The following is a 13,874-nucleotide window of genomic DNA, read 5'->3' on the forward strand; positions in this document are numbered from 1 at the left end:
CTGTGAGGCAGAGATTTGGAAAAGGTGCTTTGTTTTTAGTGTGAAGAAAAGGTTTAGTTACATAAGCTGGAGAGCAATTGCAATTTCAATGGGGAAAAAAAAAGCTTTCTGCCTTATGTTTTGGGGATTAAGCCAGTAAAGTGGCTGCTGCAGAGCTTGAACTTCCTTTGCCACTTTTCACCTTCTGCAATGCACCTTTTCATTTGAATATGTTCTAGACTTCTTGAGTGCCGTGTAAAAAGGAAGTACAGAAAGTTTTAAGTATTTTTAAGCCGTTCTGCACAACTGAAGAGAATGCATCTGTACCTTTTCATTCTCTGAATGTGTGGTTACAGTATTTCTACTGTGTGCGCTCCTGCGGTTTTAATCGGCGACCATAAATAATTACTGGATATAAAACTTGGAGAAAACACAAGAGGAAAAAAACAAAAAACACCTCCCACCCCTCCCCTCCCAAAAAACCAACAGCAATGTATTGAGTCTAAAACAGCTTCAGGATTTTACACCAAATATAACTGTTATATTTCGCTCATTTTGTCTTGCTTCATTGCGTTTCAGCCAAAGTCACTTGCTGGTGCTGGGAATTAAATATTTACAGGAACCCTAAAAATAATACATTAGAAACAGGTTACATGGTCTGACATATGAGGGTTGAGCATTTCATCAACAGGAGAGGAAGTGAAATGAAAATGCATATTTAAATGACTAAACTTCACAATTCTAACACTTTTCAGGTTCGCGATGCAAGCATTACATTTTGCGGTCACACTGCACCAGCCAAAACGGTTTGTGAAAGAAGCCTGCTTGAAGTACGCACATTGTGGGCTGTAACAAGCAAGTGAGGATTTCAATGACTTGGGTTTGATATGCCAATGATGATTTGATTTGCTCGCACCCATCTAGAGTAGAGCTTTTAATCCAACTTCTGCCCGTTCAAAACCATCCAGAGGCATTTGATTACGATTTTCTCCATATTTGAAGGCAACAAGATTAAAAAAAGTAAAGCAAACGGGCATGTCTACATCGAGTTAAAGAAAGGGTAGTTGGTTGGATTAAAAAGTTGCATCTGTAAAGGGAAGAGGAAAATGGCAAAAGAGGGTAAAAATAAATTTTAAAAATAAAGAATTGGAAAATGTTGTCTCACTACAGGCCATCTCTTGGCAGCAGTGCAGACCCTGGAGGTCATTAAAATATACAGGTATTGCATCATCGCTCACCTCACTCAGGTGGTGCATGCGTTAACCCGCCTTCACAATGAGAAACAAACCGCCGTCACTCTTGAGACAGTACCTACATGGGTTCAAACGGCCTGGTTCCTGTGCAAGCTCATGATAGTAAGGAATAACAAGAATGAGACAACATCATAGGATAGAGTCTATGGTCTCCCAGTACATAAGCGGCCTTCAGTGCAATCTCTGGGATGCTGTCGTCTTGGCCAAACTGACGATCATATACCTGCAGAACAGCATAGGCCATGCTTGCAGGCTTCAGAGATGGCAATCAAGCAATCCCAATGGAACTTCAAATTCTGTCTGAGGATTAGGCCGGATGGATACAGAACCTTTAGAACAACTGTATCATGCTGGAGGAGTTATTCCTTACCGTTTCCCAAACAGCACAGAGAACTTAAACAGGAACTCGGTTTCATTGTTAAAATTACACCCAAACACTATGGAGACTGATATACCAAACTTATATGAGCAGATTTATCAAAGGCTACACCAAGCACCATTGTAAACAGAATTGTGTTTTTTTTTGTTGTTCTCTTGGTTGATTATTCACAAGGCTAGTTTAAAAAAAAAAAAAAAAAAAAAAAAAAAAAAAAAAGCAACAATGCAGTGACATCTATCTTACTCATGCAGATGGAATAAACAACATTTTTTGGGGTTGAAAAGTCTTTGATAAATCAATCTCATTTGAATGCAGAAGGACTATGCAACCACTAGAGGTCTAAGGACACGTAGCACATCAACTTAGGCTTAAAAATCATGTACACTCACCAACGTGCTGAACTAAGAGTCACATGCAATGCTAAAACAGTGCTATGGCGTTTTCGCTTTTGGCTTTGGACGGGTTAATCTGAGTTAATTATTTTCACCTCTCCCCACTCAGTCATTTCCTCTTAACTAGCAGTAGAAAATGTTATGGTGTGAAGAGAGGGGGTGGGGGGATTTAGATGTCATTGTTTTCGTTATTTGTATAAAAAGTCCGGGTAGCATAAAATAAAAATAAAAATCACAAAAATCGAAATGCACACAAAGCCCAGGTTTTGCCCTGTCAAATTCTAATTAAAATAGATTAAATGATTCTTAAAACAGGAATTTGAATACAATAAAACATTTTGTTGACCAGCTCAAGAGAGTCAGAATGATAATAATAAATCATGATTATTATTATAGTAAAAATAATAATAATATCATAAAAAGCTTGCTTGCCACCTAGTCAATGCTCCTGAGATCAAGCTTTTCTTTGAGGAGTATGTGGGCTCATTAAAGTGAAGGAAATATCATTTCAGTTGCACAGGACATATATATATATATATATATATATATATATATATATATATATATATATATATATATATATATATATATTTTTTTTTTTTAAAGTCACAGTGGTCCTTCCAGTTATGCCAGACTGCTTCCTTTGGTTCACAGTGGAAGAAGCTCAACCCACTGGGAACAAAATTTATTTAAAGTGCTAAATGGCCTCACCTGCAAGACTAGCACCCGAGAGCTCGATATTAGCCTGGGGCAATTACTTAACTCAGTACTAACAGTAATGGAAAAGGGCAGCAGTTGCTTAGTATAAAGAAAAGCACGGCTGTTGGGGGAAAGATAGTGTTGGTTGGAGTTTGAGAATTATCATTACAATTCTCCATGTGGGGGAACTAACCATTACGGCACAGCTTTAGATTATAAACTTGAAAGCCTACCTATGATAGCTGGAGGAAGGAAGAATGTCTGTTATTGTTAGTGCTAGCAGACTATCAAAATCACACATTTTTGGGCACAATTTGCCTTTGGGACAAAATGTGTCACTTGGACGGAGGGACTTAAGGAAACAAACAATGAGGAAGTAAATTATAAAAGAAAACTTTTATATGAAGTTCACCTTCAAGTGAACCATCTCTATCTGGGATGTACAGTGGTAGTCCACCCTACTTCTGAAACCGTGTTATTGGGCAATTCATTTGGTTGAATAAATATTGCTTGTGAGACGGACTGATCAATGTTGTCTTTGGAGAGGTAGTGGAACTCTGATTCGGCCTAGAGAGAGCTGTCCTCTTCACTGACCTTAGATAGGACAGGGGGAGCTTAAACGTCAGACTTGCCACAACGGAAATCTTCAGAGATTAATGGGATGTCAGAAGTTAAAAATGTTTACAGGCTCCGCCTCGATCACCTGAAATCTATACAGTTTTCTCTAGTCGGGATCGGTGTTCAAAAAACTCAACAGATAGCATTGATTAGAACAGGTAAAAACAATATTGAATTAACTAAATCAATCACTAAATCACACTGTTTCAAATGAAGAGTGTGAATATCTGTGGCCACAGCAGTACAGGCCTCCCTATTCTATACACAGAAGAAACCGCTTGAATTCTCTTCATTGTCGCTTTGGACTTGACCCCCTGCCCCACCACCCCAATGGAAGCATTTCGCTCTGCAGGTTGTGGCTCATTAACTAAAGACAGGGATAGGCAGTAGAGATTAACGTAAGGCAGACATTCTTGAAGAAACACAAGCAAGAAAAATAAAATCAAGATCTAGAAAAAACAAACAAAAAAAAACATTGGTCAGCCTCTTCCCAATAAATCGCAGGGACATTTTCGAAAAACCTTCCCTTACCCCCACTGTCAGTGAACATTTTAGCATTCAAGAAAAACAAGTAACGCAAGCTTTCGGTCTCACACACACACACACACACACACACACACACACACACACACACACACACACACACACACACACACCCCATAGACAAGAATTGGCAGGTCTCCAGTTGATTTGATTGAAGCGGTGCGTACGATTATAAGCAGGAAGACTACACGGCTCTTGTTGCAAGCCGGTCCCTTGCTATTGATATGTTTCAAAAGTTATTTATCCTGTAATTACAAAAAACAAAAACAAAAAACAACCCAGATACCGGTTTCCCATAGAAATGGGCAGTGGGTCTGACCTTACCCAACAACAGGAGGTCAAACGCTGCCACTCTTAACGTTTAATGTCTCATTTGGCTTGTGAAGTTTCAGAAGCCGGAGTGATGTGGAGAAGAGTGTCTCAGGAGATGGCTAATCATATATACAGTCACCAGCAGGAATCATCCAGATCCCTCCTGCTTGATACTTTGAGAAACGGGAAGGAAACGGTAACAAGTTTACTGTCTACAGTGTCAAAGAAGCAATCCACTCCAACAGCAGCCCTGGACAAGATCCGGATAACAGCTTGGAACAGCACTAATTGGATTAATGTGGCTTTCAGTTGAGGAATATTTAGGGAGGGGGGGGTGGCTTTTGTCCAAACTAAACGTTCAGATATATGTAAACATACACCTAGTTACAGTGCTGCCTTGCATAAGGCAAAGGACGGCATCGCAAAGTGTGAATGGCGCTCATTCGGCCCACGCTGCACACACTTCCAGAACACCCAAGCTCTCCTTCCAGTTTGGGTTGGACTGAAAGGCACTGCAGAACTGAAATAAGTCTCTGAAGTCTATGTACCTCATGTACTTGGCAAGTGTGTGTGTGTACAAATACACAGACATACAGATGGATACAAATATTAAATCCTTTTTCATATGATGGAAAGCAGATACTTACAGCCCATGACAAGCTCATCACAGGTACACTCTATGATGTATACTAAAAGTAGATTCTAGCAAGCATTCCACAAATGAAAGCTTTACATTATTCCCAGTTAGATCTATTCCGCTTTTCCAAAACAAGGCCAGACTCCCTACTGGCTCTGATATTGCACCCCTTGGAGAGGGAAGGGGCTGGTGGCAGGGGAGCCTTGCAGGGGTCAGAATAGGGTCACTCCTCTGTGTCTTGGCTCCGGGGGAAGGGCAAGGACACTGCGTGCTCTTGTGCCAAGGCGGCCAGCTCCTTGAGGAATTCGGTGAAAACGACAGCGCAGTAGACGGCGTTCTTCACCCGCAGCGCCTCGTTCTGCCGCTCGATGGTGCCTGCCCCCGAGCTCCTGAACAGGGCACTGTGCAGGACCTGGCCGCCATCCCGCACATGGGCAAAGGCCATCTGGGCAGCCTGGCGGGCGCGGGTCGGGCTGTTGGTGTGGCGCAAGATCAGGTCTCCAAGAGAGGGCTTGCGGCTTTTAACTACGCAAGGAAGAGGATGGAAAAAAAAAAAAAAGAAAAGGGAAAAAAGCACAGTGGAGAGTTAATGATTAACTGACATTTGGTTTCTCCTACCAAAGGAAAAATGCAATTGCCGAGGGCACGAGTCTATTCCTGGAGGGCCAAAATCCAGCACAGGGTCCAAAATTAGCACTCGCCAGTCGGCAAATGCGAGTAAATTATGGAGACTACACGCCACACTGGTGGGTAGAAAAAATATATTTCCTACATGCGTTGAGAAAGCTGCTTGTTTGCTGTCACTTCAATCTGCTGGATCTGCTGCGTTGCATGTGTCATGCTCCTGCGTAGTACGTAACGTTAATTGCGTCAAGGCTGATTTATACTCTGCGTCCGTGTCTCTGCGTACATGTGCGGGCGTCATACGCAGACAGTCGCATAGCTGTCTGCCAAAATACTTGCACGTAAGGTTGAAGTGTGGATAGGGGGAAGTGTCGCGTTAACACATCGCAATCTACAGAAAACAAAACCCGTTTTCTATGGTGCACCTACGATTGAATGGATGTAAATCAATGCGTACTGTTAATGACATGTTACAGAAACTACATGCACACACACACAAATACAAATTGCATCTTGTATGTGCAGATCTCTATTGTCTTGCTATAGTTGCTAGAGACTTCACACTAGAACATATATACACACATCTCCGCGTATGTGAATTGCATCCATTTTTATGTTACTTAATATTTGAATTAAATACATATATGGTGTTTCAGCTGTTAAACTCCTCAAAATTAATGAGCTATAAATACGTTCTTCTCCAACAGCCAGACCCGCAGTTCATTTGACAGGATATAGCCCACTGAATAATATAATAAATATAGGTTTTGTAATCAAATTAGTAATTGTGTAAATGTTGATTGGTGAAACACGCTATTTGCTACACATCATATATTAATTATTATCATGATTTATTGTATTAGATTTGCACTTGATATAGCGCTCATCTGATCGGCTCAGCAAGTTTTTAACTTTCCTTTGGATTTCAATCCTGATCATGTTGCAAACCCGGGTCTCTGGATCAATGCCTCGATCAGTCACCTGTTTGATCATGAATGCTAATTGTTCATTCCGTATGCGGAAAGCAAAGTACATTTTACCTTTCATCCAAAATTGCCAACAACGAAATACGGGGGCGTTTCGTGGGATAAAATGTGAGTGATATTAACGCAATGTGCAGTTTGAGGGACAAAATACTCAGTATGTACACAAATGCGTTTCATGGATGAGGAGATGCAATTTAAATACTTTCGTATGTCACCATATCGTTTCAACGCAAAGGAAAAGCAATTCCTTCGTTGTTGGCACTACAACCATGAAACTGGAGAATATATTATTTCATGAGAGCTCACAATGTCACCATGATTGCACGTCAGTCGCCAGGGCACAGGCTCTGCCCCTCCAGGCTACCCCATCAGTAAAGGCCCTCACAAAACTGTCTGACGCTACCGCTGAGAAGATGACCATCCTTTTCAGACCCGCACACACCATCGCCAAGAAAGCAAGCCCCTATTCGGACTTCAAATGGATGTGCGAGTAAGTTGATTTAACGTTGTGTTTTATAGTATAAAATAATACCCAGTACCCACCAAAGCGGGAGACAAGGAGGAAAACCCCTTTGAGAGGGAACTGTCTGAAGAAGACTGAGCAAACATATTACTATGAACTAGTAATAACTACTGTTATTTATTGTACTTGTTATTGTTAATTCCTCTGAAATTTAAAAAATTGAATTCATATTTATTTATATTATTTTATATATTAAGTCATTAATAAATTATCCTTCTTGCACTTAAAGGCGAATACCACTGAATTTATTAATTCTAGTGCGTTACACTTTAGTGTTGAAACAGTTGAATTAATATTTCTGCATACAGTTAATGTTACTATCATTATTACTGCGCACTACTATAATATTAATTGAGAATCGCATACGAGACCAAGATGACATACTAAATACTACTAATAGCAAATTGCAATACAAAAGCAATGTATTTTTTGGGCTGGTAAAAAATCTGGCTGGCTGGCTGGTAAATTTTTTCATCTACCAGCCGCCTTGGCTGGTAAGCCAAAAACTTAATTTTGGACACTGATCCAGCAGTATTAATTTAATCTCTGATTGTAAACAAATGTAGGGATAAGATTCAGAAATATCACCCCCAGAAAAACCTAAACTAAAACTGCATGAACTGCTAGTGTATGTGCTTTAATATAAATGAGAAGCACAATGCTGACGTGAGAATTGCGTGGACTGTTACACAATCATCAGTACATTACATTTCTTAGCAGATGCCCATACCAGGGTCAACTTACAATTGTTGCAACATGTCACAATAATAGCTCATGACCCATTAGTCTTTCTTCTAAATGCAGCACGCTTACTACTAAATTTGAAGACTAAGAGAAAAGAAAGAAAAAAAAACGCCTCAGCTAGTAACAACAAACATCACAAGGTCTGAATCACCCTTTGAATGCCACCACAGTCATTTCACAGCACCGGTGAGGAGCACATTAATGCACTTAAATTCAACCTCGGTGATTCACGCTTCATGAACCACAGGGTTAATTTCATTCTTGCACAGTACACAGTGCACAGTTTTTCAGCGCCTAAATTGAAAAACTTTCCATGTTACGTTACGACCCAAAAATGCTAAAGGTGCACATCAGGCTGTTTCTGTGCTATATAGTTCCAGAAAAAGTATATTGTTTCTACAAAAAACACATCCATGGAATCTGCCTTTCTAAGCCAACTCATGCCATAGTCGGATTCCAAGTTCCACATTAATGGCACTAAGGTATTTTAAATGTTCTTTCAGTGCCTCAAATTGCTTCTTTGAACTCTTTCCAGTATTGCAAATGGGTGTAATAGAAGTGTATTAAGTAGTCTGAGCAAAACAATATAATTTATAAAGAATGCCAGAAAAAATTACAGCCGGAGTAAAGCATTACCTTACATTGCAGTACTGGGCCAAAGAAAGGTATTTGGTTAGTGACTGTGTTAGAAAATTTCTGTATTTGTGAATACATTTAAAAAAACTCCAACATCAATGACCCTCACCAGGGTAAGCGAACGAGAAACAAACAAGCCCTTCACAAAGAACTGCCACACAGTGCAAAAACGAAAACAAGCAAACCACTATAACCACAAAAGTCAATAGAAATTGATAAGACATGTGAATAAAGGTATCTGTTAAATATCCTTGCTTAACTTACAATTTCGGTCAGACGCTTCTTAACTGTTGTAGACTGGGTGGCTATACTGGCTTTGGATAGCAGCCTACTGACAGTGCGTCTCCAGCTCCCCTCTTACCTAGTGTTTCAGTGCGGCGGAGGTTTGGCACAACGATGGGCGAGTCAGCCCAGTCCAGCTTCCCTCGGGCCACCAGGTACTTTCTGGCTTTGCGGAGCATCCCTGGGAAGTCCTCCTGAGTTGCAGCAAAAGCTTCAATCCTATTCTTGACTGAGCCCAGAACCTAGGAAGGGGAAAGAGAGAGGTGGGCAAGAGAATTAGGGCCAGGAGAGAAAGCTGACAAGCCATCGAAATTTGACCCATGTGACTCAAAGGCTAAGTAGAGAAGACCCCAGAAAGCACAGTGTTATGCAGTCCCACGTGCTGCTGAAATGGTTTGATTAACATGACTGTAAAGATTCATTTTGACTAATTGATACAATATCCCTGACATAGTAAAGAAAACAATAATAATAAATAAACCACTTGCTTTGGTCAAGCCAGTGTTTGGTTTAGGGCACACGATTCAAATGTCACAGAGGAGCAAACCACAAACCGTGGCAAAAAAGGAAATGCAGTGAAGTGGAATAAGAGGGCTAAATATGTAAAAGTTTCAATGTACTGTGACCCTCTCCACAAGCAATGCACAAACTCTCTACTGAGGCTGCTTAGCATGCATTCTCGTCAAGAGAGTGATTGGTGAAATGAAATGCTATTGGAACAAAAAAGGATAAGGGGGAGTCAGGACTGCGGTTAAGGAAAAAACAGAGACAGACACAAGAAGAGAGAAGCAGAATAGGAGGATAGGGAGGAGGGAAGAAGGGGTGGGACAGCTGTTTTTGGGGAGGTCCGTACCTGGATAAGCGACTTGACACTGGGTTGAAAGACCATGTTGGTGTTTAGCAGGAAGGAGCGGAGCAGGGGTTGGGGATAGCAGGCTAACTGGGCTACAATCCCAGTGAGAAGGATGTTGACGTACAGAGAGTTCTGCAGCATGTTTTCCAGCTTGGCAAAGATCACCGCAATGAAGGGACCTGGTGGGAGACACAAGTGGGGGGATTGAAGCCTGGGCATTGGCAGACACATTCTCGACTCCAAGAAGCCAGACTCAAAAAATGCCGCCGAAATGCCACAGGCCTGGATGACAATGTTTCTTTTGGATTAAATTCCTCATTTAAGGAAAGCGGAGAATAGCCTTTAACCTTTCGATAAGGTGTAAATGATAGGCAGCTTGTACTAAAAGATCGTTTTGCATTAAATATATAATAATAATACATAATAATAATAATAACAACCACAACAAAACTGATTGCTAATGCATTCCAACTAGCACAGAACCTTTAGATGTTTAATGTATAAAAATCATAATAATAACAACAACAGCAACAACATTAAGTAGTGTATTATTCCAAAGCGACAAGGTGGTAAACTACATATATAAGTGTTACTGCAAAGTCACTAGCAATGTGACCTTGTTTTTGAGTCTACTCTCAAGGACAGAGTACAACTGACGCTCTTGATAAAGCTGACAGAATAAACCAATGACAGAGTCAAAGCTGGATCTTCAGGGTCCTTTTAGGGAACAAAATCCTTTACATTAACCACCTAGTCTATACTTAGGCTCGTGTACAAAAGTCTGCAGCTTGTTGAAGCCTTTCCTGCTGCTATCTCTCTCGTACAAGAGTTGCCCTTATTGATGTACCCGTTTACCTTTCTGCCTCCGAACTGAAGATTTTAGGTTTTAGGGCTTTAATTTGTGCCTAGTAGTTGTCCCTTCAAGATAAATAGAATTTATGAGGTAAATATGGAATTGGAAAGTAAACTAACTGTTAATCCGCAACTTCAGCAAATCGAGAACTCAAGATTCCAAAAATGCTGAAGTTGAAAGCCATAAATTACATCAATTCCTCCACCACCTGAAAACACCTTTCTTTTTTTTCTTTTTTTCTGAACCTCAGTATCTGGAAAGCCCTGAATTAAAATCTCTTGCGGTGCATTTCCATTTTTTTGAGTTTAGGCACAAGATGCCCTATAGGGTTGAGCATTTGTACTAGTCTTACTGAAGGGTAGGTGACCCCAAATGAGCTAGAGATGTAAAGCTATACTGACATTAAAATGGAAGTAATGCAACATTGATGTTCTAAATGAGGACACAATGCAATCATTTTGTCCACCACTTTACACAATCACACACACATGTACACATCGCAGAACACAGGTACGATTGTACAAAATAAAAAACAGATTATATTGAAAGCACACCCAGTCACCTACTGTACCTGTGTAGGGTTGGCTGAGTGGCTGCCCCAAGGGACGAGCTGGACTGCACAGCAAGGGCCCAGTGCTTTCCGGTTTGGGGTTGGTGAGGTCACAGTCTGGGGAGGGTGGCCTCTCTTCCTCCTTCCTGTGGGTGGGGGCTGGAGGGATGCCATCTTTGGCGCTGCTAGGTGGCTCAGCTCCTCTGTAGGCCCTCCTCTCGCACACTGTCTCCTCTAGTTCCCTCAGCTCCTGGTTGAATGCTTCGATGCTAATCCCTGTCCCATTGGCGTCGCTGGGATCCCGGTCCAGCAGTTCCTCGATGAGGCTCTCCACTGACTCCAGGTTCCGAGGAGTCACTGTCGGCTGCCCGGGGCCGGAGTCTTGGCCCTCACTAGTCTGGGAAGCTGTCTGCCCATGAGCTTGAGACAACTGAGTGAGACCCTGCCCCTCCCCATGACCCTGCTCCCCTAAACTGTGGAACAGCCGACTGGGCTCTGGTTTGCAGGCAATGCTCTGGCCCCCGTTCTGCTCCCCACAGTTCTCCCCCTCAGGGTCCCTCCGCACCTTTTTTACCTCCATCCCCCCATCCTGCCTGTACCGGGACCCCGGCCCCGACTCCGACCCCGCCTGCCCCATCCCATTGAAGAGGGAAAGCTGCCCCTCCGTTCCGGCCGGGAGGTGGGGGTGGGCCGTGAGGAGAGGCAGTCCAGGATGGTGGGAAGAGTGCAACGGGTCAGGAAACTCGCGCTGCAGGCTGCGTTTCTTGGTGCGGGGCGTTACACTAATGCAGTTCTTGTTGATGGTGATGTCCCACTCCCCACTGTCACGCTCTATGTTCTCAAAGTCTGGTTTGGGGCACTTCTGCTGGCTGGGGTTCAACTCGGGGGTTTCCCAGTCTGGCCGGGACCGAACGGGGGCCCCTTGACTAGAGAAGTGCTCAGAGAAGACAGTCAAGCCCCCAGCTGGATGGGGAGGGGGGACTACGGAACTGGGGGAGGGGTCTTCCCCATCGTAGGGGGCCGACCAGTCCCGACATGCCCAGGCACACAGTTCGATGTTCCGGCGGGCGTCTCGGAGGTACTCCAGGTATCCCATTTCTGAATCGGGGCTCTCAGCAGCCTGGTGCATGGGGCTGTCCGGAGAGAGCGTCCCACTGGTGGCTGTGTGGCGAGGAGACTGAGGTGGCTCGGAGCTGGAGGACACTCCGCTGCTCTGCTGCCGGATAAACATGGCGATGCGGGATGGGGTACTGGGCTTGGAGATGGGAGACTCCGCACTGGGGCTCCCAGGCCCTGCAGACCAGAGAGAGGAAACAATGATTAGCACCACAGAAAAGTAAAACATTACTAGTGCAATACAATGTCCAGGACAGGGAAAGACACAGGTTTACAAGAGTAAAGGGGCAATAGGCAATTGTCCACCTTATTTTCCATCTGACAAAGGCTAAGGTCAAAATGCAATTTATTAAAACAAAAAAACAGACAGTATTGTTTACTTAAAGTCAATGTCAATGACCCAGGTGTACCCAGTGTGTCCCCCAGTGATGCATTTCCTCTGGTTCGCTCTCCATTGTGACTAATACTGTATATTCCTTCTGCACTCTGAAGCGCTGTGTGGAAGATCATCATGAAGGGAGCTATATTATATGAAGATTGATTGGTTGTTTGATACTTTGAAATTACCTTTGGGCCAGAAAGCCAAGTCTTCGTCCCGGTCAACGGAAAGCCCTGTGTCGCTGAGGCAACACTCGGGGATGAGTGTCAGGAACTTGTCAGCTGATTTGCCGTAGAGGTCAGTCTCCCTGACGGCCCTACGCTGGCTCAGCATGACGTGTGTGCAGGGGAGCAGGTACCTGGGGAGGGGGGTAGGGCACAGGACACACACTGAACTTCATCTACTAACTTAATTACTTTCAGCTTAAAATCACATATCCCCTCCCCATTTACCCTTCTGGAATCCAGCATGCCTGGTCATATACAGAGGCCTGGTAACCTGAAGGACGTTTTTATCTAGACTGTTAAACGTCTGTAACCTACATCGCACTGGGTTCTTAAGGGTTAATCCCAAATCTGGGATTGCAAGTGGAGTTCAGTCCTAATACACTTTTATATATCCTACCATTCACTTTGAAAATACAGTGGCCATATTCTCCTGGAGACCCAGCATACCCAATAAATCACAAGGGCAAAGCCCAAACTTGAACCAATACCAAGAGAAGCCGAGAAAAAAGGGGGAAATTCATTCACACAGAATGGTGAATGTGAACAATTATCGTGTCCTTCTGGGAAGTACCTGAGAACGAGCTGCAGCATGAGGTCTTCACAGTTGAGGGAGAGCAGAGTCCGGAACAGACTCAGTGAGACCATGCAGAGCTGGGCAGGAGAGAGGAACACCAATAAACAAATAACCATAAACGAATAACAGCCAGCCAAAGAATGGTGATAAGAAGTAACACAAAATAAAATAAGTAAAGAACTTTAAACATCAGGCTGACAAGACAATGATTTCTGATGGAAACATAATATGGATTTTTATAAGCCAATCGAAAATACATATACTGTACTGTACAGTACTGTACTGTGCAAATGTTTTAGGCAGGTGTGAAAAAATGCTGTAAAGTAAGAATGCTTTCAAAAATAGACATGTTAATAGATTATACTTATCAATAAACAAAATGCAAAGTGAGTGAATAGAAGAAAAATCTACATCAAATCAGTATTTGGTGTGACCATCCTTTGCCTTCAAAATAGCATCAATTCTTCTAGGTACACTTGCATACAGTTTAGAAGGAACTCGGCAGGTAGGTTGGCACAAACATCATGGAGAACTAACCACAGTTCTTCTGTGGATTTAGGCAGCCTCAGTTGATTCTCTCTCTTCATGTAATCCCAGACAGACTCAATGTTGAGATCAGGGCTCTATGGGGGCCATACCATCATTTCCAGGACTCCTTGTTCTTCTTTACGCTGAAGATAGTTCTTAAAATTACTTTCGCTGTATGTTTGGGGTC

The 13,874-nt window shown here is 42.7% G+C and overlaps 1 protein-coding gene across 1 annotated transcript in view; it reads right to left on the reverse strand.

The window, feature by feature from the left end:
- Positions 1–2,947: 2,947 nt before the first annotated feature.
- fhip1b (FHF complex subunit HOOK interacting protein 1B) overlaps positions 2,948–13,874 on the reverse strand; it is a 53,197-nt gene continuing 42,270 nt past the window's right edge. The window contains exons 8-13 of the mRNA XM_066706977.1: positions 13,157–13,236; positions 12,547–12,716; positions 10,885–12,156; positions 9,461–9,639; positions 8,687–8,849; positions 2,948–5,337 (exon numbers count right to left, since the gene is read on the reverse strand). Coding sequence (XP_066563074.1) covers positions 5,036–5,337; positions 8,687–8,849; positions 9,461–9,639; positions 10,885–12,156; positions 12,547–12,716; positions 13,157–13,236 — 2,166 coding nt within the window. The 3' untranslated portion in view covers positions 2,948–5,035. The remainder of the gene's footprint in view (positions 5,338–8,686; positions 8,850–9,460; positions 9,640–10,884; positions 12,157–12,546; positions 12,717–13,156; positions 13,237–13,874) is intronic.

The sequence above is a fragment of the Amia ocellicauda genome, chromosome 6 (assembly GCF_036373705.1).
Source record: "Amia ocellicauda isolate fAmiCal2 chromosome 6, fAmiCal2.hap1, whole genome shotgun sequence".
NCBI classification, from domain to species: domain Eukaryota; kingdom Metazoa; phylum Chordata; class Actinopteri; order Amiiformes; family Amiidae; genus Amia; species Amia ocellicauda.